The sequence below is a fragment of the Salminus brasiliensis genome, chromosome 18, assembly GCF_030463535.1.
Source record: "Salminus brasiliensis chromosome 18, fSalBra1.hap2, whole genome shotgun sequence".
In the NCBI taxonomy this organism is placed as follows: domain Eukaryota; kingdom Metazoa; phylum Chordata; class Actinopteri; order Characiformes; family Bryconidae; genus Salminus; species Salminus brasiliensis.
The window spans coordinates 17891815-17917174 of NC_132895.1; the positions used below are offsets into that span (position 1 = coordinate 17891815).

At 41.5% G+C, this 25360-nt stretch overlaps 1 protein-coding gene across 5 annotated transcripts in view; it reads left to right on the forward strand.

Annotated features, from left to right (window-relative positions):
- The window catches only part of nrg2a (neuregulin 2a), a 117089-nt gene extending 99548 nt beyond the window's left edge, over nucleotides 1-17541 (forward strand). For 2 of the 5 annotated variants that reach the window (XM_072662644.1, XM_072662645.1), the window contains exons 6-11: nucleotides 1847-1870; nucleotides 4941-5043; nucleotides 5448-5577; nucleotides 7131-7258; nucleotides 8231-8455; nucleotides 12995-17541. In XM_072662644.1, coding sequence (XP_072518745.1) covers nucleotides 1847-1870; nucleotides 4941-5043; nucleotides 5448-5577; nucleotides 7131-7258; nucleotides 8231-8455; nucleotides 12995-13709 — 1325 coding nt within the window. In that variant the 3' untranslated portion in view covers nucleotides 13710-17541. The remainder of the gene's footprint in view (nucleotides 1-1846; nucleotides 1871-4940; nucleotides 5044-5447; nucleotides 5578-7130; nucleotides 7259-8230; nucleotides 8456-12994) is intronic. The other 3 variants (XM_072662642.1, XM_072662641.1, XM_072662643.1) reach the window with 3 other exon arrangements.
- Nucleotides 17542-25360: the final 7819 nt, after the last annotated feature.

Below are 25360 nucleotides of genomic sequence, written 5' to 3' on the forward strand. Positions count from 1 at the left end.
TTGATCATGTTAACTGCATATAATATGTTGTTGCAATCGCGCGAAATCCTTGTATTGTTGCCATTTTCAATTTTTGACATAATCTGAATCTGGCAATTGTTCTTTATGTTTTTTCCTTCTTCTGTAAAGTTGCTATTTTAAAGATACAAGGTATTTGCGTGGGAGCGACAATATGCATACAGACCTAATGTTAATTGTGTTAACAACAGGGTGGGCCATTTATATGGATACACCTAAACAACATGGAAATGGTTGGTGATATTAACTTCCTGTTTGTGGCACATTAGTATATGGGAGGGTGAAAACTTTTCAAGATGGGTGGTGACCATGGCGGCCATTTTGAAGTTGGCCATTTTGGATCCAACTTTAGTTTTTTTCAATGGGAGGAGGGTCATGTGACACATCAAATGTATTGAGAATTTCACAAGAAAAACAATGGTGTGCTTGGTTTGAATAACTTTATTCTTTCATGAGTTATTTACAAGTTTCTGACCACTTATAAAATGTGTTCAAAGTGCTGCCCATTATGTTGGATTGTCAATGCAACATTCTTCCCCCACTCTTCACACACTGATAGCAACAGCGCAGAAGAAATGCTAGCACAGGCTTCCAGTATCTGTAGTTTCAGGTGCTACACATCTCGTATCTTCACAGCATAGACAATTGCCTTCAGATAGTGGGGCCATTCTTTATCAATGGAAACCTCAAGGCCACTGGATGTTTGAAATTGCTACATGATGATGTGTTTCTCTCTTTATGCACTGAAGCTGGCATGTTCCCTGAGTTTTTCCAGCAAGATGGTGCACCACCACATTATGGGTGTCAGGTCCGAGCATTCCTAGGTGAACAGTTTCCTGGAAAGTGGATTGGTCATCGTGGGCCAGTTGAATGGCCCCCAAGGTCTCCCGAACTGACCCCCTTAGACTTTTATCTTTGGGTTCATCTGAAGGCAATTGTCTATGCTGTGAAGATACGAGATGTGCAGCACCTGAAATTACGGATACTGGAAGCCTGTGCTAGCATTTCTTCTGCGCTGTTGCTATCAGTGTGTGAAGAGTAGGGGAAGAGTGTTGCATTGACAATCCAACACAATGGGCAGCACTTTGAACACATTTTATAAGTGATCAGAAACTTGTAAATAACTCATGAAAGAATAAAGTTATGTTAAAACAAAAAATTGTTTTTCTTGTCAAATTCTCAATACGTTTGATGTGTCACATGACCCTCCTCCCATTGAAAAAACTAAAGTTGGATCCAAAATGGCTGACTTCAAAATGGCCACCATGGTCACCACCCATCTTGAAAAGTTTTCCCCCTCCCATATACTAATGTGCCACAAACAGGAAGTAAAATCACCAACCATTCCCATTTTATTTAGGTGTATCCATATAAATAGCCCACCCTGTACAGTAACTACAATAACTTATGAAAACTAACCACGCTGCATTAAAAAAATTAAAATGAAAAAATATTTGTCGCTAAACAATTCTGAAACCCAGCTACCTGACTTACAGTGTGTATGATGATGATTTCCCCCCATATTGCCCCATGGTCTTCTCTCCTACCTGTTAATCCAGAAATGCGTTCTAGCCTATAGGGCAGTGTGTGGTGTGCTTGCCTGCCCCTGCATGCTCCAACAGCTTGCTGTTGACATAACTTTCAGCTGCAACATTGTGCCTCTCTCACTGCCTGACTCACCCTGCTAATGTCTCCAGCCTTCTCACGCCACTCACTTAATACACATATGTGCCTCATATGTATGTTCAGGTATCTTTCTCTTAAACTTTGTGCTTTTATCTCTCTTGTGTTTCCCTCCCCTCCAACTGTCACCTTTCTGTCATGGCAGAGTCTCTTGGGATTGAATTCATGGGTATGGACCACTCCTTCCTTAAGCTCAACTGTTTAGACCCCTGCTACCTTTGCCATGCCTTCATAGCCTACTGTCCGATAGACTCTAAAGCAAATGAACATATTGATTACCAAATCAATCTGTCCATCAGCCCTCACTGCGTACAGCACAGCCCCTCTTTTCTGGTGTCAGCATGAGGATCTGTATCTGCAGCCCTCGTCCCACTGGGGAAAGACTTGACAGAGGACTCAAGCGGTACCTTTGTCTTTTTCCTCACTCTAAATGAACCCAAAGAAGATTTTCTCCCCATGCTTACAAAGTGCTGCGTCAGAAGCAGTTTTACAGTCAGTAAGCTGAATCTACTTAAACAGGGGAAAAATAGTCACAGTTGAAAGCAGAAAGCTTTAAGCGAGAGTTTGGCACCTGGGTATGACTGTATACCATTTCTATATACATTATATGGATATACACTGCTCATTCATTGATTATTCTGAAATGAAGGGTATTAAGAAAGAGTATATCCCACTTTTGTTGGAGTTACTGTCTCTACTGTCCAGAAAAGACTTTCTACTAGATTTTGGAGCATTGCTGTGAGGATCTGATTGCATTCAGCGACAAAATCGTTTGTGAGGTCAGGATGTTGGATGATCACTACCCAACCTCACCCCCAACTCCTCAGCTCATCTCAAAAATATTGGCTGGAGCACCACTGCTCCACAAATCAACACTGCAAGGCTTCATACCCCTCTTGCCCATCCCTGGCATTTGGCACGGGCTAAAAGGTTCATGTTTTTCTGCTCTATACTGTACTAGCAATACTTCTCTACATGAACTAGACAAGCTGTGTGTGTATGTGTGTTCATTTACACATCTGTGTCAGCAATGTGTGCAACTGAATGCATTCATTAGAAGGGTTGTCCACAAACATTTGGACATATAGTGTATATTTCCCCATTTTGAGGAGCTCAGTAAGGTTTAATGTTCCTGAAGGTGTTGGCTGCCGCCCTCTCTGAGGTTAGCATGATGCAGTGCAGATTTGCGTAAGCCCCAGCCGCCCGCTGTTTACCTCACAGTAAACATTATAAGTGGATAGCTTCAAGTGAATTTGTTTGTGTACACTACAGTAGTGTTAACACTGCTAAGAGCGCAATTACATTCCACCTGGCGAGTTAAGACCCAAGTTGTGTCACCTGCTCGTCATCCTCACTCACGCAAGTCTCCTCATCAAAGGTCCGAAGGCCACCGTTTGATTATGCTATTAGACGTCATTCTTTTTAAAAGCCTGGCTTGTTTACCAAACACTAGGTAAAGGCCTGCCTGCTGAATTATACCTGCATCTTCTTTGCTTTGATATGGGAAGTTTATGCTGGTCTGCAGCTCAATGACGGTGGATTACCACATCTCAAGTTCTCTAGAAGTTCTTAATAACAAGTGGACGAGTGCTGCAGATCAGATCTCAGAGGAAAAGCTCCTCTCTTCACGTCATCATCTCTTCTCTTCTTCTCTTCTCTGCTCTTCTCCTCTTCTCTTTCAGCTCTTATCTTCTTAATACTTTTTGTTTCATCTCTCCTCTTTTCTGCTTCTCTTCTCTTTTCATCTCTTCTCAGCTAAGACTTTATTTTCTTCTCATGTAACTCTATTTGTACTCTTTGCCCTCCCTGTATGTCCTCCATGCTCCCCTGCTCTGTCTTCTCGGTCCTCCTATTTTTATGTCCGAGCGCCTTTTCTCCGCTCTTTCCCAGCACCCCTGAGATTCCCGCTGCTGTCTCGTGCTTCAGTTGAAAATTGGACACCATCTGTGTTTTGTTTTGCTCTTCCTGATTTTGTTTCCAGACTTTCAAATCTACCCTCCCTGCCTTTTTTGTAAATAGCATGCCAGACTCCATTAGCACGCATATTAAGTTGTTTAAATGACCTTTCTAGATTTACCTCTTTTCTTCTATTACAGCCTTTGTTTTCCCTTGAAAATGACCTAATGAATGTTACATCTAAATTCGGGCCACCTACAGAGTGGATTGGAGTTTAGAGGTGCAGAAAAATAGCATGTACCCACTGGACACTGCAGAATTAGCCCCTGAGCCCTTGTAGAAGTAACAGATTCTCGCTCTGGCTCTGCCCTTCACACCCACTCTGCCATGTGGAACGCACCACAGCTGGACAACATCACTGTTAATTATTAGACTTATCCCCATGCCTTTACTGAGCTCCAGCATGGCCCCCAGCTCTTCTTTTGATGAAGTCCATGTGACCATTAAAAGGTTTATTTTTCAGGGAAACACAACAGGCTGAATTATAGTTGTTTTTTGTTTTGATTTTTAAATTCAATTACTAGTTTCTTTTGAATTGAACTCAACGTTCAGCATGCTTTATGGACTGTCAAGTTTTTCTTTTTGAAATGCTGCAACTGTTTTAGCAGTGATGAAAAGCTGTTATTGACTTCACCACTTAGAGACCTGACCTGCAACTCTGATTGCATATGTTCCGTTATGTAATCTCCCTCAATCTGGCTTGACTTGTAGAGTCATCTGCATTTTTGCTGGTGTCTTCTTGGCGGCCTTTGCGTTAAGCGAGTCAGCCTGCGAATTGGCCTGAATCGTGATGCCCTCCAGTGGACGGAAGCATTATGTGGAATCAGAGAGGCAGGTTTCATCAGGGTCTTCAGGGATTCCCTTTAGCATAGGCCCATCCACCCTCGCAGCCATGGTAATGATGTGAATTATGGCTCACACAAGCACTTTCCACTGCTGAGCTGAGCTGAGCTGGCCCATTAGAGGCGAGCTGGGAGGCCTAGGCATGTTCCACTGCTGTGATTAACTCTCATCCACATGCAGCTAATGAGTGTGTAGATCTCGCCTCCTCTGCAGAACCTGAGTCATCCTGCACCTAGAGAGTGCACTCAGGGATCTGGTTCTAGCAGTGCAAGAGCAAGAGGTGGTCAAGGCCAGACCAGTGGTTTTATTATTACAGTCGCAGTGGAAAGTGTTCAATAGGGTTTGGATGTGAGGAGATGAATAGTGATTGTAATGCAGTGAATTAAAGTGGCTAATGACTGTATTCTGGTTGTGCTCTGTGTGTGTGTGACATGGTGCAGAGGCAGAGGAGCTCTATCAGAAGAGAGTCCTGACAATCACAGGCATCTGTGTGGCATTGTTGGTGGTGGGCATTGTATGCGTGGTGGCCTACTGCAAAACCAAGTGAGTACTCCAGCAGTGCAAGTCATGATTAGCGTGGTTGAACAGTGTGACAACAGAAGCCTATCAGGATACAATATCTTCTTAAAAATAAAGGTTCCTAAAGGTACTGTGCTAGAAAAAAAACTACATTAATATAGAACACAGAATTGTGTATAGGTTCTTTATACCCCATAATGCTTCTTCACACTCATAAATCTTATTTACTAATTGTTTTTTTTTCTGTAATAAGCTGGACCAGAAGTGGTTCCTCTACTGTATCGCTTCTAAGGAACCCTTTTTGGCACCTTTATTTTGAAGAGTGTAGTGTATCTGTGCTTGTGTACAATCAGTACTTATTGAACATGTGATGTGTGTGAGTGAGACTCCGGGCCGGTGTCTGAAAGAGTGACGCTGCCTCACTATAGCCTCCCCCCCAGGAAACAGAGGAAGAAGATGCACAATCACCTGCGGCAGAACATGTGCGTTGATCATCCCAACCGCAACCTGGCCAATGGCCCCAACCATCCAGGCCCTGGCCCAGAGGAGATACCCATGGTAGGTATATGTTATTTTTCCCTTTCACACTTCAAACCCCAAAGTTTGTAGATGAATACACTCTAAAATATGTCACCTGAAGCGCTGAACATAAAAGGCTATAACTCACATATAGCTATAACTCACTTATAGCTATAACTCACATATAGCTATAACTAACAAATCGCTATAACTCACATATAGCTATAACTCAGATAAAGCTATAACTCACATATAGCATATGGAAAGCTGTGTCTCTTCCATACTTAGTTTCATCAGGAAAATTCCTGTAGTTCTGTCCAAAATCAATTTGGATGTTTTAGTTAGTATAATCAATGTTAGGAGATGAACAAGTACACTGTTAACTATCTATGTATGAACTGTCGTGACTTTGTGTTGAGCTGCTAGCGAGCAATGATGGGGTGAAAGTGAGGGAATAAAAACCTGCTGTGATAAGAGATAAAAATAGATTAAAAAGATTTAAAGAACAGTAAAACAACAGACCCCTCAATAGTTCCTCAACATTCACAATAGAAATGAATCCTATTGAATTCTATAAAACTCTTTATATAAATGTTGACTTGCTTGCTCACTTACAAAGATGAAAATTCAGTTGTTGAAAGGATGAAAGTACTGATCAACTGAAAGAACTTCAAACCGGTCTCTGAAGTTACTCTGACAGTAATTTGTAAGGAACTTTATCCCACATTATCACAGTCCAAATGCACACATCAGCAGTCTGACAGGTGCCACATTCAATAACAACATATTGCTGGAGATCAATATTACATTAACATGAGATTAATGCAAAGATTTACTCTGCAATTGTAACTGTTAAAAAACTGTTGAAAATGTGAAAATGCAGACTGGAATTACAGGTATCTTGTCAGTAATTGTTTACCCCTTAAAAATCTTGACTTATTATTCTGTTAGGAATCAATAACTGCATTCATCACCTACTAGAAAATATTCTGTAACTGCTGCTTGTTTGTCAGGAAACACTGTGAATGATTACATTACTATGATGAAACTAATGTGTAAGTCATGTAGTTAGTAGCTACAGTGAAGAGCTGAATGATAAGCCACATACAGGCCCTCAGGCCTTAATGGGATTAAATTATAGTACTTCCTCAGGTAAAACTAATCCATATTGAATAGGACTATACTCTCCGTTCTTCCTCTGAGAGTGATTCAGCAGCTGCAAACCCCACCTATGTATTTAATCTTTTCTTTATTCGCCTACACAACAAGTAAAGCAGCACACGCTCCTCAACTGTCAACATGCTTGTTTTTGTTGTTGTGTCTATTGGAATACCAGCAAATCTAGTCTATTAAGACACTGATTGCTACTCTATCGCCCCCTTCAGTACTAACATCCACAGTTACGTAGGAACACATGTTGAGTAGGTAGTAAAGCAGGGCTGTGAGCTTGCAGCGCAGGACGCTGTCATGTGCGTTGATGTAGTTTGCTTCTGTCCCTTCACAATTCTGACTCTCTTAGTTGGGAATGGTTTTCTGCAGATCAGCTCTTCTGTCTGACAGTGTGTGCGTGTGTGTGTGTCTGCCGGTTGCAGTATATCTCCAAGAACGTCCCGGCCACAGAAAGAGTGATCAGACATGGAGCGGAGGCGTCGTTCTCCGGCAGCCGCCAGTCTTCCAGATCCCACAACTCCTCCACCCGAGCTCACTCCTCCACACACAGGTACTGCTGCCAGAGCACACTTCATCCTACTCGCACAGCAGATGTGAGTGTATAGTGTGTGTGTTTGTGTGTGTGTGTGTCTGTGTGCTGAATACCTTTGGCCTCTGCTCACCATGCGCTAAGGTCACGCTCCACTTGCCCTCTACCTGAGTCCTATGTCTGTTTTACGCTTACTCAACATTCCTTCCTCTCTTCTTCCCCTACTGGGCTCTAGTGTGGAATTTCATCAAGGAATCCTCTTCCAGACTCAAAAGTCAGCTCTGTGTTTTTTGCTCTGTTCTGGTTCCATGCAATGTTGATGTGTTTGTGAAAGAGACTCAGGGCTCTTGTCCTCAGAGGCCCTGATACTTTAACACTTATTATTGTTAATTATTGTAAATATCATTTACATTTCATTTATATTAAATGACTATTAATTACATGACTGTTGCACAAAAACCTTGTTTTACTATTTTTATAATTTGAAAACTGGCAGCACTTTATATTGTGTCTAAATGTCACAGATGCTTGATGCTTGGACCAATAGAAATGCTCCCATGTCCCATAGTTACATTATAAATTGCATTCACATTTACTAGACATTTGTTATCAACATGTTTTAGTCTCCTCTTCTGATTCCATTTGTTTAGAAATCGAGAAATAAAGAAAGAAAATACAAAAATAACCCTTTAAACATGTTACATCCTAATTATTTTTTTTCTGAATGCGAGTATACATTTATTATAGACCAAATAATAGTTCAAAATAATATTTCAGACTAAACGTTTCTTTGCTTGTTTTAATACAGTTATGAGTAAGAAGTAATGTGAGTTTACTTCTGATTAAATGTAAGAAAATACATACATCCATATCATTGCTGTTAGACAAAAACATCCTATCTCCACAATCACAACTTTACATGAGACATAAAAACCCTTCTAAAATTTCAATGGAAGAAGATTTTTTACATCACTTTCTTTCTTTCCATATCAGACATGAGGAGAGGACGTGGAGTCTGGAGCGGACGGACAGTGTTCTGTCGGACTGTCCCTCGGGCATGCTCTCGTCCTCCGTGGGGACCAGTAAGTGCAGCAGTCCTGCGTGTATGGAGGCGCGGGCGCGGCGGGCCGCTCACTGTGGCTACCCTGATCCCCACCGGCCGCCCCTGCAGTACGGAGACTCCTTCGACTCACTCGGCGACTCTCCGCATAGCGACAGGTGTGCAAGAGCACCCCCATTCTGCAGCCATACGATGCACACTTTAGGACTCTTAAGGACACTTCATGGAGCTTCCTAGAAGTGATAGCTGCCCAAAAGACTTAATATGTAAAATAAGACACTATACTGACTAAGGGTGGAAACATAAATCAATGGGTACACAAAACATCACAGTAGACCTTTTTCATGAGCTAATATGCGTTTTAAATCTTAATATCTTATTATACAGTATACAGTGTCATACAGACACAAAGGAAACAGTTGAATGTACCTGTACATCTAAAGCATTCAGCATGTGTAGGTTACATTCACATCCATTTAAGCGAATTCTGCTTCTAGGGATGAACAAATGCTGAAAAACTGCAAACTCAAAACTCGAGTTTGTCATTGTTACATCTTGTTACCCTGGTGCTTAGAGTGGGTAGCATAATGTTAATGAAATTGTAGTTACCTGATACCTTTATTTCTGTCTGTTACCTTGGTGACAGCATCTGAACAGCTTAGTGATCACTTGCTCCACTTTTGTTCACACTACTTTTAAGATCTTTTATTTTATTTTTGACTGAAAGTGCATGAGATAAGAATAGGACCTAACACATTTCAGTTCCCATACTGAGAGATGCTGGATGGACAGATTAGTTCCTCCACAGGTCTGTAAGTTTTAGTTTTTGATATGCTACTTTTCTACTTCCACGGAACTAAAGCTGCCAGGAGCGTTGCACCTCTGAGGAGTCCTTTGGCTCACCTTCTGGATTTCAGTGTAGTACTTTATGTTTGCCACAGACTTGAATGCCCCGAGGTATCTGTGCCAGTGCCTCTGTGAGTGCCTCAATAATTAAAAATGAAAAAATAAGGACATTACCTCATCTCCCTATGTAGAACTACTCCTGTCCGAATACGGCTTTAGTAACAATACATTTACTTGACTACGGACTTAGACTACCTTACTCACCTCAGGCTGTCAACCCTGGTCCTGTATCACCACTGCCCTAAAAAAACATTATTTTCTGACCTAACACAGCTGGCTCCACAAAGTGGGTTAGTCATCGGTGGAATTGATCATGGAGATAATTCAGCACATTGTTTGCCTAAAATAACTCTTTTCTGTAATGCTCCCCAATCTTTTACACAATGGACTGGTGTGACTGCAGGTTTTTCATTCCAGCCAAGCAAAACTACACATCTGCTCTCTACAAATACCGCTCTCCTTGTAGCAGACTAGAGTTTAATTCTCTGGCCAGGCAATCTCACCACGCTACACTAATGGACAAGACTGGACAAGACTTATAACACTACATTCTCCTACCTGTGTAACATGATTAAAATGTAAGTAGAGTGTCTGCCAAATACCATAAAAAAAAACACACTAGCTCTTTGTGGGTAAAATCGGAGACCCCTGCTTTGTAATGTTCATGTCTCAGTCGTTGTGACAGATTAGCATGCTATAGGAAGCACTGTGGCTTCTGTTTTTTGTAATGTCATAAAAAAGGAGAAATCACAGCTAGTTGATTCATTGATTACAGGAATCATCATTAGTTGCAGCCCTATGTACTAACACACCCATTTCAGCTCAGGAAGACCTTGTTGCTGCTGTGAGCACCAGAATTCTCCAAGACCAGAGCTAAGATTCTCTGGCTTAGCATGAATGTTCAGAAGCACTGCGGTTAGCATGCAGCTCCTTAGGCTGGCTCTGCGAGAGGCTGGGTGAGAGTAGAGAGGTCAGGCTGAATCCTGCTGCTCCACATTCTCAGTGTTTGTGCCGGTGCGGAGAGAGGAGCTAGCCCACGGCCAGCTGTATTTACGGTTATCTCTCGCCTGCAAGCCGCCCCCGCCACCGAGCAACAGCCAAAACAGGAGGATTTATACCGTGAGGGGTTCATTAAGTCAACAAGAGCTGAACAACACATTATCTCAGGAGGGTTAGGCAGGTCTCCTGTGCACTGCTTTCTCTCTCTCTCTTTCTCTCTCGCATGTTGCTATCTGCCCCCAGGCCCCCTGCACATCTGTGACAGGCCAGGCCAGTGTGAATTTATCTGCTCAAACTGATCTCTGGCCACCACTCTCTGAGCCTTCTTTCCAATTTACACGACAGAGGCCACGTGATAGGGCCAGATAAGAGAAATAGGATGTCTGCTCTTCCTCTGCTGTGAAGAGAAAAAAAAGAATGTTCTCCTTTGGTGGTGCTGAGCAAAACTGACAGGTCTCATGGTAAGGCGTGCAGCAGAGGACAAGATTTTCACAACAATGAAACGCTTACAGTGCAGTAGATATTCTTTGATGGCTTACTCTGTAAAAACTATAACATTACAGTAGTTGACTGGTAGCAATTTCTCCAGTTAAGTTTTTAGATTAATTCTTTATTAATAACAGATAAAACAGGTGAGTCGAGTTGAACAAATCCATGCTGGATTTCTCCATGGCGGGGGAGAAGCCAGCAACCACACTTGTGTTCTTCTAAGTTGGAAACACGAAGAAATCATTTTTGTTATTAATGTTTATTTAGGCAGTTCAGCGAGTACCAGTGTCCCATTCATGGTGAGGAACCATTACTATTAGAGCTAGGCCTAAAGCCCAGACCATAACAATATGGGGGGATACCAATATATGGGACACCAATATGGGGGCATTTTTTGGCTGTTCCAGATTAAACATGGATATTTGTAGCTTATAAAAACCATTTAATATTAATTTAAAGCTTGAAATCCCACCTCATCCCCAACTCCCCAATTCATCCCAAACTCCCCATCTAATCCCAAAAGTATTGGATGAAGCACCATCACTCCAGAGAACACAGTTCCAGTACTCCACAGCTCAACACTGGGGGTTAAAAACCAGCATGATTCTAATAATGATTCAAAGCATGTATTTTTGTGCCCATAAATCATTAGGCCATTTATTGCTTGGTTTATTGCTTTTTGTCAAGCCAAGGTTTATTTGTCATTTGCAAAGCATGTCAGAACATCCAGGCAATAAAATGTTGGGTTAGGCTCAAGTAATTACTCTAGAACAGGGTAACTAAATACACAGAAATATACTAAATATACAGAGCAAAAAAGTCCTTATGGAACTATATGCTATGTACAAGATGATGTATTAGACAAAAATGATACATCTGGAAAAATCTGAAAAGAAAAACAGTATTAAATATTAAACAATTACACAAAGACACTTATATATTATTATATTGTATATTGTCAATTTATTCCATCAAAAAAAACGTTCACTACAAGCGTAGTCAGTGCTCAGTGTGATAATGCATGTCTGGTGAAAAAAACATGTGGCTATTAGAGATAACAACACTTTCTCAGTGTTCTTCAGCCAATCTGATTATGTGGTCAGAACTGACTGTTGTATAATAGTGTTTATGCTAATGTTATATAGTGTTTTTACAAGCAAAAGAACACTTACTGCCCAGATAAATAGTTCTAAACAGTTTTCTCAGGTGGTCTTAGACCTCCACACCAGAATGTGTAAGTGGTACATCCATCTGACCACATGCTGCGTATTCTTGTGTACAGCCATCCTATAATGGCCTATAGTTTCATGGCTGATTTTCGTAACTCATTATTTGCTATGGAACTTTGCTGCTGGGTCTTAATGTGTACACTAATGTTCCTGGTGCGACTGCATAAGTGGGAGGACATGTTTACACTACAGTGCAACAAACACTGTATCCATTTATACACAGCAAACTTCTCAGAAGTTGCAGTACACAGCACACACTAAAAGCCCAAGGCTCATCTGTTAGTAATGTAGAATGTAGTGTGTGTCTTTGATGGGGGACGTCTCCTAGTTTTCTCCTCAATCATTTGACTCATACTGTTCCACGAAAGCCTCCCTTCCAAGATCTTGCAATAACAAGAAACACAACTGCAGTTCTAGACCTGCAGTTTTGGACATTATTTAATTGATTGATTGATTGATTAATTGATTATTATAGCTACTGTTATTATAATTATATGCCTTTCCTGAATTTTGCTGTTAGAGGGAGCATATTTAACCTGACCTTAACCTGACCTCAAACTGACCTTTAACCCCCCCACACATAAACTGAGCATCTGATGTTTATAGTAAATAATTGAGATTATTCTGGTTGGTTATCCACACGTCCATGTGTACACACTTACATGCAGCAGGTTTTATGAGTCCAACAGGAAACACATGTTTGCAAGCAGTTGCCTTCTCTGTACACTGTGAAAACAACTGTCAAAACAATTGAAGCATCTGGGAGATTTAAGGCCAGATATTCTTGCTAATTTTGCCAACACACGTACCAGTTCTCGCCAGTATACCAATGCTAATGCCAATTATGCTTGTCTCAGAAAAGCCTGCCCCTGCTCATCACTATGAAATAAGAGTGTGTGGTTGGTTATTTTAAATATCAGTCAAATGACCCTTTCCCAAATGACCCAATTACTGAAGGTGGTTCTTGGCCATAATAAGCAATAAAATGGACCAGATGGGCTGGACTCATGTTTGTGCATCCAGCAGATGCTGATGTTGGTGACTTAATGTTGTGTCTTCTTTCCTTCCATGCAGGTATGTGTCGGCTCTGACCACGCCGGCCCGTCTGTCTCCGGTGGACTTCCACTACTCACTGCCCCAGCAGGTGCCTACCTTCCAGATCACTTCTCCCAACGCCAGCCACGCCGCATCCCTGCCTCCGGCCGCCCGCGCCCCTTACCCCCCGCCCCAAGAGGAGGAGGACCACCCGCTGCTGCTGCGGCGCTACCAGGTTCCCCTGCACGAGGCGCAGCGATACCAGCCCTACCGTCAACAGCAGCAGCAGCCGAAACGGCAGAGCTACTTGCGGGACAGCCCAGGCAGCTTGCCGTCCAGCCCTCAGCGGCCGGCCCTGGACGAGGAGTATGAGAGCACGCAGGAGTATCCAGCCTCGTCCTCCTCGCTGGAGCAACCAAAGAGAAGCGGCCGGCACAGCTGGCACAGGTCCAGACTGAATGGACATGTGGCGCCAAGGGGCTACCGGCCGCCCCGGGACTTTGGCTCACGCAGTTGTCTGTCAGACAGCGGCTCAGAGGAGGAGGAGGAGGAAGAGGGCGAGAGCACGCCCTTCCTCAGCATGCAGAACATGAGCATCCCCGAGCCCTCCACTATCTACAGGCCTGCGCCGCCCGCGGCAGCAGACACGCGGACTTCTCACAGCGCCGCCGGACGCCACGTGGCCCGCTCCAGCACACAGGGCGGCAGCAGACAGACGCACGCGTGCTCCAAACCGGACAGCGCTGCCCACTAAAAGAGAGACAGCCCTACCCTACCCCGCCCCACAAAAAATCTGTATACCTATAGTTCTGCACCTATAAGAAATATTTTTATTTTATATAACTAACAGATATTCTAAACAAATGAAATATTTATTTTCATTTTAGCAAAAAAGTTGTCTACTAGTTATCAGCAAAGACTTTTTTATAGGGAAAACTCTATTTATATGTACATTTTGATTTACAGCATAAAAGAAAAAAAAGACGTGCCAATTTTTTCACAACTTAAAGAAATAGAGTAATATTGTGGTGCCTTTTGCTGTATGCCGATGCCAGAGGGCCAGTGGAGTTTTTTGTAGCCTTTCTTATACGGACGCCTCATTTTTTATACACGTTTACTCTTCTGTTGACTCTTTTTTGGCCTTTTTGGTTTTTTTTTTTGGTTTTCCAGTTTGTGTTTCTTTGGGAGCTGACCCACCATTTGAGCTGTGACATTGCCCCCTCCTCAACCACACACACACAAACACACACACACATCATGCAATATAAACCACTCCAACTTAAGGTGTATGTTTACAAGAATATAATTCACACAGATGCTCTATGATTATGTTGCTTTTTTAACATAAGCTCAAAGACAAATGCAACTGGGGAGGGGGCTTTTTTTTCCCTATGACACGTGAGGGAAGCGTGTGTGATCTGTGTCCGGATGTCAGACCAAAATGTGTGGAGGTCTGCCACACGCCACTGCAAGGTGTGTGAGCAGATGGAAGGAGTGGCCAAGGAGCGAATGTGGCTCAGAAACTTATGCTGCTGTTGTCGTAACTAGTGACCAACTGTCCTTTAGACATTTCACAGTAAAGCGCTACTGCAGCTGGAGTAGTTTTCCCTGGATAGGTTCTATTATCTCATCTTGAATGGTTAATTCATACATGCTCACGTTACATAACGCTGAAATGGATCCCTATTTCTTCATTGCGTTGTACAAAAGTCTTTTTAGTTAACTGTTTAGCGATAAAACACAGTTTTGAATGAATTCACAGACTTCTTTAGCGACGAATGCTGACTCCTTGTATCAACAAAACTAGCAACTGAGATGATCTTGTTGAAAGAAACGCTGTTGTGGATGTAATCTTGAGAAGTAGCGGTAGATGTGCTTCTGCTCATTTGAGAAGGTACTTTCATCAGGCTAATGCTACCAGCCAACGAGTAGTATTAACTAGCTACCATGAGTTAACATTAAAGTTAACATTAATTAGGCTGATTGTTCCTCTGCCTATTGCTTATGCATTAGTGCATTTTGATATACATTCAACTAAGATAGTGATCTCGGATGTTTACAAGACATTACTTGTGCATTGTGGAGAACTGTAGTGCCTGCATAGATAACAGTGCCCTTACACATTAAAGGGATGCATTTCAGTCACACTCCCAATAACAATAACATCACAGCTGTGTCTGTGACCAGGTATTTTTATTACATTACTTTGAAGCCAATTTAAACAGACCCACAATTAATGAGGCTGTTCCAGGTTCAGTTTATAGTCTATCCACTCAACAGCTGTCTTGATAACTCTATTGGTCTGTTATACGCAGTCACCAGGCTATTGTCTGCCTAAATGGTGAGAGACTTCTGAACCCTGAAAAGGAAAACCGAGCTGGCTTTTCAACCAAATGTAATTGAATGACAAAAACTGTACAAATACACATTGTGTTCTACTCGGTTCCTAGGCTACTTCTTGTAACCTGTGAACAGTATCTCTCTTCACTGGCAAAATATTTACGGTAATTCCGTAGCAAAAACTACAGACACTGCAGATCTGGACTGGATTAAAATTCCTGATTACCATAATACCTCTCCAGGTGAAACTATTCCAGCTTGAACAGGGCTTAAGACTACTGATCTGGGACTGTGACCTTGTGTTATGTTTGTTAGCATGTCAAAGGTACAAACAGATCCTAGATCAGCTCTCTTTGCAGAGAGATGCTTGGTAGGGGTGGAGGTTGTGGTGCTTGTTTTACACCTGCCTTCATTTCCTTTGCGTTACCTAGAGGGGGGGTTATTGTTATTGAAGAATCTCGTCTATCCAAAGGAGTCGGAGGGTGGGGGGGGTGGGGGGTTGAACAGAGGGCCTGACTTTGGCTGTTAGTGCTAATGGCTTGCGGTAGATAATAATAAAAAAGAAAAAACACATACAGTCCACTCCACTCAGCTTAGCCTTCCATTCCCAGCCATTCATACTGTTAGTGTGGCTGAGACCCAGAGAGAGAGTGAGAAGGAGAGAAAAGGGGAGAGGAAGGACAGCCACACAGCATCTCAGGACTCCACCCACTTCCCCCTTTCCAAAAACCCCAATCCCACCTCAGCCTCCCTCTGTCATGAGTCTGAAGAGTGAGAGGAAGACCCTCGAAGATTGACGGATGTGCCAGCCTACCCTCTTACCCCGTACACACACAAACACACACACAGACACATAAACACAGATGGTGGGTGGAGAAGGATCCTATGACATACACTCACTCACACACATACACACACAAACACAAGACAAATAGCTGTGAAACTTCCGAGGGGTCATAAAAATGCCAAAATATGCAAACTTTCTATTTTGCTCCTGTTTGATGACATTCATTTTGTTTCTGGGAGAACAATAGTGCATTGTGTGGAAAACTGTGATGCCTGTCGTGTGTTTGAGTTGAGTTCCCCTTATTTCCAATCAGTGAGACCACCAAACAGTGCGAACTAGCATTAGAGTAAAGTTCAGTTTTTAAAGTATTATTATTATTATTATTATTATGATAGGAAATCATCTAAACATTCTTTTTCATATGCAATTATGATACCAAGCCATGGCTCCGCCTCCATTTTAAAGCTGTCACTGTTACTCGTTCACGGAAGGCCCTTACTCTTGGTCCAAACCAACCAAACAAACAAACTTACAAGCAGCTGCTCAAAGCTAAGTTCTGCTTACGCAAGAGGCCTCCTCCACCATTCAGGACCTCTCTCTGTCCATGGCGTTTCTTTTCATACACAAATACATGGGCAGTTGTTTTTCAATTGGTCATTGTGGGCTAAAAACAGTCTGTCAAACACCACCATACTGGAAGGAAAATACGACTTCGATTGTAAAGTGGTCATAAGTTGAAGGAACACATCATTGGCATAGATAAGCTAACACCAGACCCAGGAAATGGAGGAATAGGATCATGATGTCTAAAACAGGACTGCAAGTATACTTCCATTAAGAGAGCTAAACACTAAGATTAGTGTGATTAGTCGAAAAACAAACTATTAAAAAGGCAGGTCCTAAAATGCTCCTATTGCAGTATTGTGACGGCACAAAGGAATAGAGATTTTCTGAAGCAGTATATTGTTTTGTTCTGTTCTGGGTTTTTCCTCGCACTTTGAAGGCCAGAATCGATCTGTTCTACCCTGCCCTGGCATTTTTGGATCTTATTTGTATGTTTGAGAAATGCAAAACCAGACAGTGCTTCTCTAGTTAGTTTTAAATGTGATATCCCTTCCCTTCCCCCTCTCCAAACCCCGACTAGACTCTGACCGTTTCTGTTCCTACCGTTCTTCTTTTTGAGTTTCCTCCTCGCTTGAGAAGTTTGAACACCTCTCCTCTGCATGTCCTTGTGGTCAAGGTTAAATGGGTGCATGGTAAAAGCAGCAGATGATTTTTGTTTTCCCCCCTCCGAGTCGGTGAAAGTGTATTTCATTTAATATTCAGCAATAAAAAAAAAATAATCTCCCCCCATGTCCATTCTTGGAATATGCTAGAAAAAAAAGAAATACATGCCAGATTGTCATAGATTGTAAAATAAAAACTGAAAACAATGAACCCACGTCTTCACATGGAAAAATAAATCCCTCTTCGTATCATTTGAACTTTATACGTGCATATCTGCGCTGTCCTGCTGTGTGTGTTTTGTTCATGCTGTGGTGATATAAGATTTTTACAGGTGTTACAGATTCTACAGCCTGTTTGAGTTTGCAGCAAGTGGGTCACAGTAATGTGGAATGACCCGTTGGCAATACTTTCTTATTTCCAGTGATGTGAGTCGGTAGCGATTTGTCTTGCCCCTCTGGCCTACCCCATATAACGACAGCAGGAGACATCAGCAGCAGCAGCAGCAGCACCAGCACCGCCGTCATCCATCCCAGAGGTGGGTAGCAAGGCTCACTGAAGGAAAACCAGACCACAAAAAAGTTTTGATAGCAAAGTGATCAGGGATAACATACAGGCATGCCTCAGAATGCTGCGTCTGAGAGAGAATGAGGCTCATAGATATTAGCATTAAGCATTGATATATAAAGCTAAGGCTTGAGGCACCGAACGACTGAGGCAGACTGCAGTGGAGACAAACACGTGGGTTGGGGGGGGTGAAGAAAAAAAAGGTCAGAAAGTGTGTATAAGGGAGGGTATGTACCTCCAGCTCCAGCTGCACACATCTGAGCTGCTGTGTCAAAAAGGCTATTCTTCCTGTCTTATGAGACACTTCCAAGACATTCATCTGGCTCCTATCATCGGCAACACTCTCCTTTCCCCTCAATGACCCTGATCAACTATCAGTTTTTATGTATTTTCCTTCTTCTCTGGTCAATCCTGACATGCCCAAACATGAAACATATGCCTCTCTATGTTCTTGCTTAGCTGCCGAACCAAGAGCTTAAAGAGGCTGGTCTGCACTGGCTCAACCGCATTCAACCCCATCCAGTGATCTGCTTGGAAGTTTACTAATCAAAATTCTCTACTATATTCTAAATACTAAATACTAAATAACACTGATTCAGCATCATCAATGATGTTCATGTGGTTTAGAGTGACATTATTAGTGCTGAAAAAGTCATACACTTAGCCCTGTAGACCGTGACCATGGATATGGACATGAAGACCATTGAGATCAGGTCTCTGCTTTGGTTCTTTGGTTTCCAACCCAACTAAAAGGAATTGTTTTCAAAAAATATTAACATTAAATAAAAAATAGTCGTAATTGCCAGAGCGTGGATCTGCGTCAGTGCGCCGTTTTTTCGCCCTCCATCAAGAACATTAATATTATTTTCGTATCTGACCAAAACATACATGGCTGATTTCCACGTACATGCCCCGATTTGCTCTGAGCCTCAATAATACTTGTTTTTCTGCTTGAATAACTGATTGATGAGAGATGTTCCAACCTAGATGGATGAAGTGAACATCAGCTTCTCACAATCGGAGATAGGATTGCTGACTTTAATTTCTTGGGAATTTTGCATGATGTATTCTTTGGTATCTTTCAATTTGCCAGCCAGTGTTCTAGTGAATCTGTGCTGAAGTACACAACAAGTCTGAAAGTAATATATATCGATTACATTCTGGGTATCAACCATCAGAATATGAAAAATATGCTCTCATGTTCTTCAACCAGAAGACATATGATCTTTCATTGTGGAAGAGATGTTGAGTGAGGCCAATAAGCTTTCAAATCTGATACATGGCTATCCTGGATCCTGCATTGTTACAAATCTTTATAAGCCTCCTAGGAAATAATATGCTCATGCTATGTTCTATATACTTTCAACTCGTTCAGGTCATGAATAGTTGGCGTGGACTCCAGTCTGTTGTCATTGGTGGCAGGCAACCCTAAATCCTGGACGTAGAGGAACCATGTCAGACTTTTATTAAATGCAGTGTTGCAATTCTGCCTGCGGTTTGTAATATTAAAGAGGTGTACAGAGAACAGTACATGATGTACATGCTCCAAACAGGCAATTTAAGTCCTAAGTCATAAACACAGGTGTGTAAGTGTGACATCTGCCACTATGCATCTGTTTAAAACCCCTTTATGCTTCTTATTTGTACAAGATAAAACAATGAAACATGATTTCCTAAGGTGTATGAGAGATAACTAGAGCCCACATATGGTTCCCTTGATGTTATAATGATTATAATATAATTTATAATAATATAAAACCTCTTCAGGAGGAAGTGAAATCGTTAAATTCAATTATCAAAATTCCATATGCCGTGATTGTGGTGCCCTGAAGTGTTCCCACCCAAATTAAAATGTATTTATATTTTCAGCAGACAGTCTCACCAAGCAGCTTTGACAGGACTTTTGATTTCAAGGGTACTGATACTTTTAAAAGTCTAAAAAGTCTTCTATTGCACATAAAACAGGACATTCTGAATTTTACAGAGACACCCAGCAGTCATTACCTGAAAGTGCTTTCCTTAGAATTAAATAAACTGCCACATAACAATCTCAATGTCAATTTCAACTAAAAAGAACTTAATTGTAGTACTTTACTACAATTTGCTGAATGCAATCAAATCATCACAGCAATGTCCCAAAATCTAGTAGAAGGCCTTCCCAAAACAGTAGAGCCAGTTACCCCAACAAAAGCAGAAACTTTTGAATGTTCTGGTCTCCCAATACTTTTGTCCATATTGTGTATTTGCTAATTAAAATACTTATGCTAGTGCTTTGAGAAAACACTTAGGCCCAACGTCCTGGACTGAGACTATTCCTGGTCCTAAACAATGTTGCATTCACAGTGGGGATTCTCCACTGAAAGGAAGATGTAGTCCAGGGTAAGACTCAACCTTTGTCCAGAAAACCGACCCTTACTCTTTACCTTTATGTGGGCATCAGTTTTCAAAAAGAAACACTGTGATTCTTCAGTTTTATTCCATCCCCCAATCCATAACCACCGTTCCATGTTCATGGTCTTCATGTTGTGCCTAAAGAACTGCTGATGGTTCTTCAGAGCACTTCTGGAAGAACATTTTCCTTGTTGAATGCAGGAAACAAGAACAAGCTGAAGATCCAAGGAATAGTTCTGCTTAGTTCAAGAATTGCTAAAGATGTATGAATTAGTTCTGAAGGAAAAATTTTCTGGATGTGTTCTGAATAATTCTTCTTCTAGTCTGAGTTTACATAATCTTCTGCTGCTGTGTTTGCTATTAAAAGTCATATTCAGTAATGCATACAACAGGAGTATTCCATGCAATATCTGTAAGTGGTCCCTTGCAGTGCAGACAGTTTGGTGGGTTTTAGCCAACATTCCCCAGGAAGTCTCTAGCTGGACAAAATGAGCTAAGCCAAAAGTGTAACGTCATGTGGCTTTATATGGCAAGAAATCTATTTGGTCCTATGTGATAAATAGTCATTATATAAATAAACCACTGAGTTTTAGGTATCTACCTCCTATGCACCATTTAAGGGGTGGGTCCACAAGTCTTCTTTTGAGACTTGTATTAGCAATAGAATGGTATGATATATGGTGCTGTCACTATGTAGCACAGCAGATGCTCGTTCAAAAGAAAGCTGTGAAATCATAAGACTTCTGAGCAATTTATCACTGCATGTGCAATTGTGTTCAAACTGTTTCTAATTAACTACACTAATGCACCAGATAAACAGCAATTACACAATTATAATCAAACCCGTTCAGATTAACACGGCCATGTGCAATTGCACACACCCACACACAGATAGCTAGCTGGCAGCCAGGTGAGTCAATATTTCCAGAGTTGGATGCCATGAAAATGACAAATGACTGCCAACTACATGTGGTGCCTACTCACTTATCACGGAAAAGTGAAAATAACTGAATAGTGCCTGGAGGTGTAAGTGAAAGTTATATTAACAGCCACAAGGGCAACAATATATCAGTGGAGAAATGCTGAAAACATGCATAAAAATGCATAAAATGACTGCATGTTGAGGGCACATTTTATTTTACTACCAAAACTACAGAATTATGGATCACATGAACATAGCAGAGACAAAGGGAACAGTCAATGACAGGACAGCCAAACCATAACAGAATAACAATACCAACTCATTTTGAGGGAGCCCAACAAGAGCTGTACTGTTTTAATGGGCTTACCTGAGCCAAAACTTTCCACAAAGTCAAGTTCAAGAGCAAGTTCATTGCCATCAATGTTTCAAATCATCCCAAAGGTATTTGGTGGGGTTAAGACCTGTGCTCTGTGCAGGCAACTGGAGTTCCTCCACAAAAACTCAATAAGCCATTTCCCATAGAGCCAAACCGTTGCCACAAACATTGTGAGCATTCGTCTGTCTAAAATGTGTTTGTGTAGTATTTGTCTCATGGTCACAGAGTCTAGTACCACTAGCAGCAGGGCTCCTCCTGAGTGACCTTTTCTATGCCCCTTACACAGGCCTCCTCAGAGCAGCCATTCATTGCACTGTGATCACCAACGCACAGCATTCGTTCCTGCCTGTGCTGCTGGACACCAATGAGCAGTACTCACCTTGCAATCCTGGGGCTTCAGCAAATTCAAGGGCCCCCTCCATAGTATCACCAGATATCTTCATGCTATTGCAGGATTATACTGTCACTTCACACAGACACATTTTCAACAAAGCTGCCCACTTGTGCAGGCATATGTAGAAATACAGAGCTGCATTTTTTAATAAACACAGGCTACACACACACTTTTCATGACATGTACACTATACCGGCCTAAGAACACTTTACAGTCAGCAAAAGTGTCTATACTACAGTCACCTAAACTACACTTTTCCTTAAGAGGGTCACCTAGAGAATACCATCAGCTTTCTCACAATGAATAACAAACAAGTGTCTTTACTGACACAAAGATCCACAAACATCATTGTTAAATGGTAAAGCGAGAATCACATGAAACAGTCTCTCCACCAGGTAAGATTAACTTAATACTAAAAAACATTTGGAAAACTGGGACTAGATCAGTATAAACATTGCCATAAAAAATGATCAAATAATATTATGTGAACATGGACTGTCTGAGGGCATACAACAGATTGACCATATTTTGGCTTTTAAGAAAAAGAGGAGACTGGGGACAAATGCATCCACTGTGGTTAGGATTTTGTGGCGAGGGGGGACTTCAAGTAAGTCTGAGTTGTAGGACAGTGGCAGTGTCTATGTGAGGGAGTTAAATATATTTCTAAAATCATGCAACTGTGTTAATGAACATGAATGCATTAACATTTATTTATTAACCTAAACTATTTAAATAGCTCTAATAGCCTCTATTGCCAAACCATCTTGTAAGGGGTCAGTCTGTGTTGCCGCCTAAGAGCAGAGGGCGACAGCAGTGAAGCACTATTACCCAAGGGAACTCCAATTCCCAGAACCCCTAGGGGTAATCAATGCCAACCAGACACACCTGGTTGTCACAGCATTTAAGACTGTGACAAACGACCCTTTTCCGTCACACCTTTGTAAAGTGGTGACCGGTATGGGACACAGCGGTGAAAGAAAGAGAAAAGCTTAAAAAGAGAAAAGAAAGAAGTTTAAAAAAGAACAGGGGTGTGAATGAAAAGATATCTCAAATAGCTTCTTAGTAAAAGTCAGTAAGCTGAATTAACAGTAGACTATGGTGATAGTACAGGAAGCTTAGTTAATCAGTTTCATGAGAGAGAGAGAGAGAGAGAGAGAGGTGCATTTATTTGTTTTTTTTTTAGTTGTTTTAGTGCTTAATGTCCATAGTCTGAGCTATACCATCTTGGTGTCTTTGTTTGGTTTTCCCGCCTTTTTTCCTTTCATTATTCTAAGGGGGCAGTCCACCTATTACGTGCCCTTGCTGGTGGCACAGTAGAAGGGTGTTGGACCTCCACTGCCAGGGTTGCTGAATCAAATCTGGCTGGGAGCAACTTTCCTCCCACACTGCACAAAGACACCTACAACAAATTCCTTATATCACTTAAGACCTGTCCTTACAGGTTTTCCTCTCCGCACTTGGGTCCGCTCCGTGACCGTCCCGTAATGCATCCTCTCTCATTTTGACTTGTGTTTTTCAATTAAATAAAAATGAGCACCACAAAAACAAACCTTTTACATGGTAATGCGATAGCATTAGGCTGCTAGCCAGCGAGGAGTAGAGAGGTTATCAAACAAGGGAAGCAACACCACCACCACTGCAGACTTCATGTTCCACATCTCTGTGCCAATGTGCACTTCATATGCACGATCATGCCTGGCACAAATCGGCCATAAGGGGAGTGAGATATAGGCACAGGTATATAGGTATAGGGGAGCAAAGGTAGCCTATTTTACTGAGCTAATAAACAGGTCGCACCACTTACTTACTTTGTGAAAAACTGGGTGGCATGCTCTCACTTTTTGGACTTTGTATACTCTTTCTTTTTGTGTTTGGAAGCCACGTTTTTCTGTACGAAGCTGAGACAGGATGCTGCGCCAGAAATGTACTGCTAGCAATTACAGGACTGAACCATTACATGTAAATAGAGGTGAAGGGTTAGGCAATACAGAGCCTTTTTGCTGAAAACAGTAAAAGAGAGAGTTATGTTACATTGTAAATAAGTATTTTATTGATGATCGGTTAATCATTTAATACTGAAAACATTTTCCTAATAAAAGCTTAACTTTCCCCTCCCCGAACAGCATGTCTCCTGGGGCTAGCGTCTTTTTATTATGCAGTTGGCTGGCTGAGCTGGGGTAAAAGAATTGTTAAAGATATGTTAGATTTTCTGTAGATTCTCTAGTTTCAGATTCTCTGACAATATTAAGTAGTCCAGCATGTTGTGTAAAATACTCATTGTGTTAAAAACAGACATGAATTTAATTTTTGCATTTGTTCTCTCTATGATGGTCTGAGAGCAGAAGCAGCTGTTACACAAGTCTACAAGAGCCAGGTGTGAGCGCTCCCAAGCTGGACATTTCAAGGCTTTTTGGAAAAACTCCTCTCCCACCTGGCATTAGCAGGCCTGCTAATTACACACTCCCCACTCTCTCCTGTATGCACACTCATCTTCACACTTCCCGATTGAAAGGCAAGTCTGCTCTCATGGCAGTTTCAAATGTCTTGATATATGAGCAGGAGATAAAGGGGCCAGACCCTATTAGGCCTTTTAGAATGACAACGAATGAAGAAAAGATAATTATCCTCCCGTCGCCCTGTTCCAGATGTTTTATGGTAACATGGAGAGTGCAAGGACGGCACACATGAAAGGAGCCTCTAAGTATACACTGTCACACCGCGTGAAAAGCTAAATACACCACCAATCAAAAGTTTCAAATCACATGCCAGAGTGATAATTGTTGCTGTTTTATACAATAATGACTTGACAGCTTTGCAGACTGAAATGTATGTTTCTATACACCAGATGTTTTATTCCATATAGTCAGATTTATTATATGTAGAATTATTTATTGCCATGTTATCTGACCAAAGATTTAATCACAACTTTTCAAATATGAGGAACGTTGAAATCTTTATAACAATTTTCGTCGTTGCACAGTTTTCTTCTGCCATGCACTGGTCATCACTCTGGACGCATCAAAAGACTGTTCAACTTTCTAAATCAGTCTAAGATCTTCTTCGTAGATATGGGTGTATCTTTTGGTGTTAAAATGTGACCTGGTCCTGTAATAAGGCCATAAAAAGACAATTCTTATATTTTTATAAGAGAAGATTGTTACAATGAAGCTTCTATTAGATTTACAAGTATGCTGTACTGTAATTACTGAGGGTGAACTGTTTAAGGTCTGGGAGAGCTTGTCTTATTTGTTGGTGCTACAATTATCCTTAGAGACAGAGAAAAGAGGACGCCTTTCCAAACTTTTTTTTTTTTTTTTTTTTCTTCAATGACAAAAATGCTCTGTAAATGCATTCTATGGCATTTTAATGCATTTAATATGTAGAGAAGTTCTTGGTAAATAATG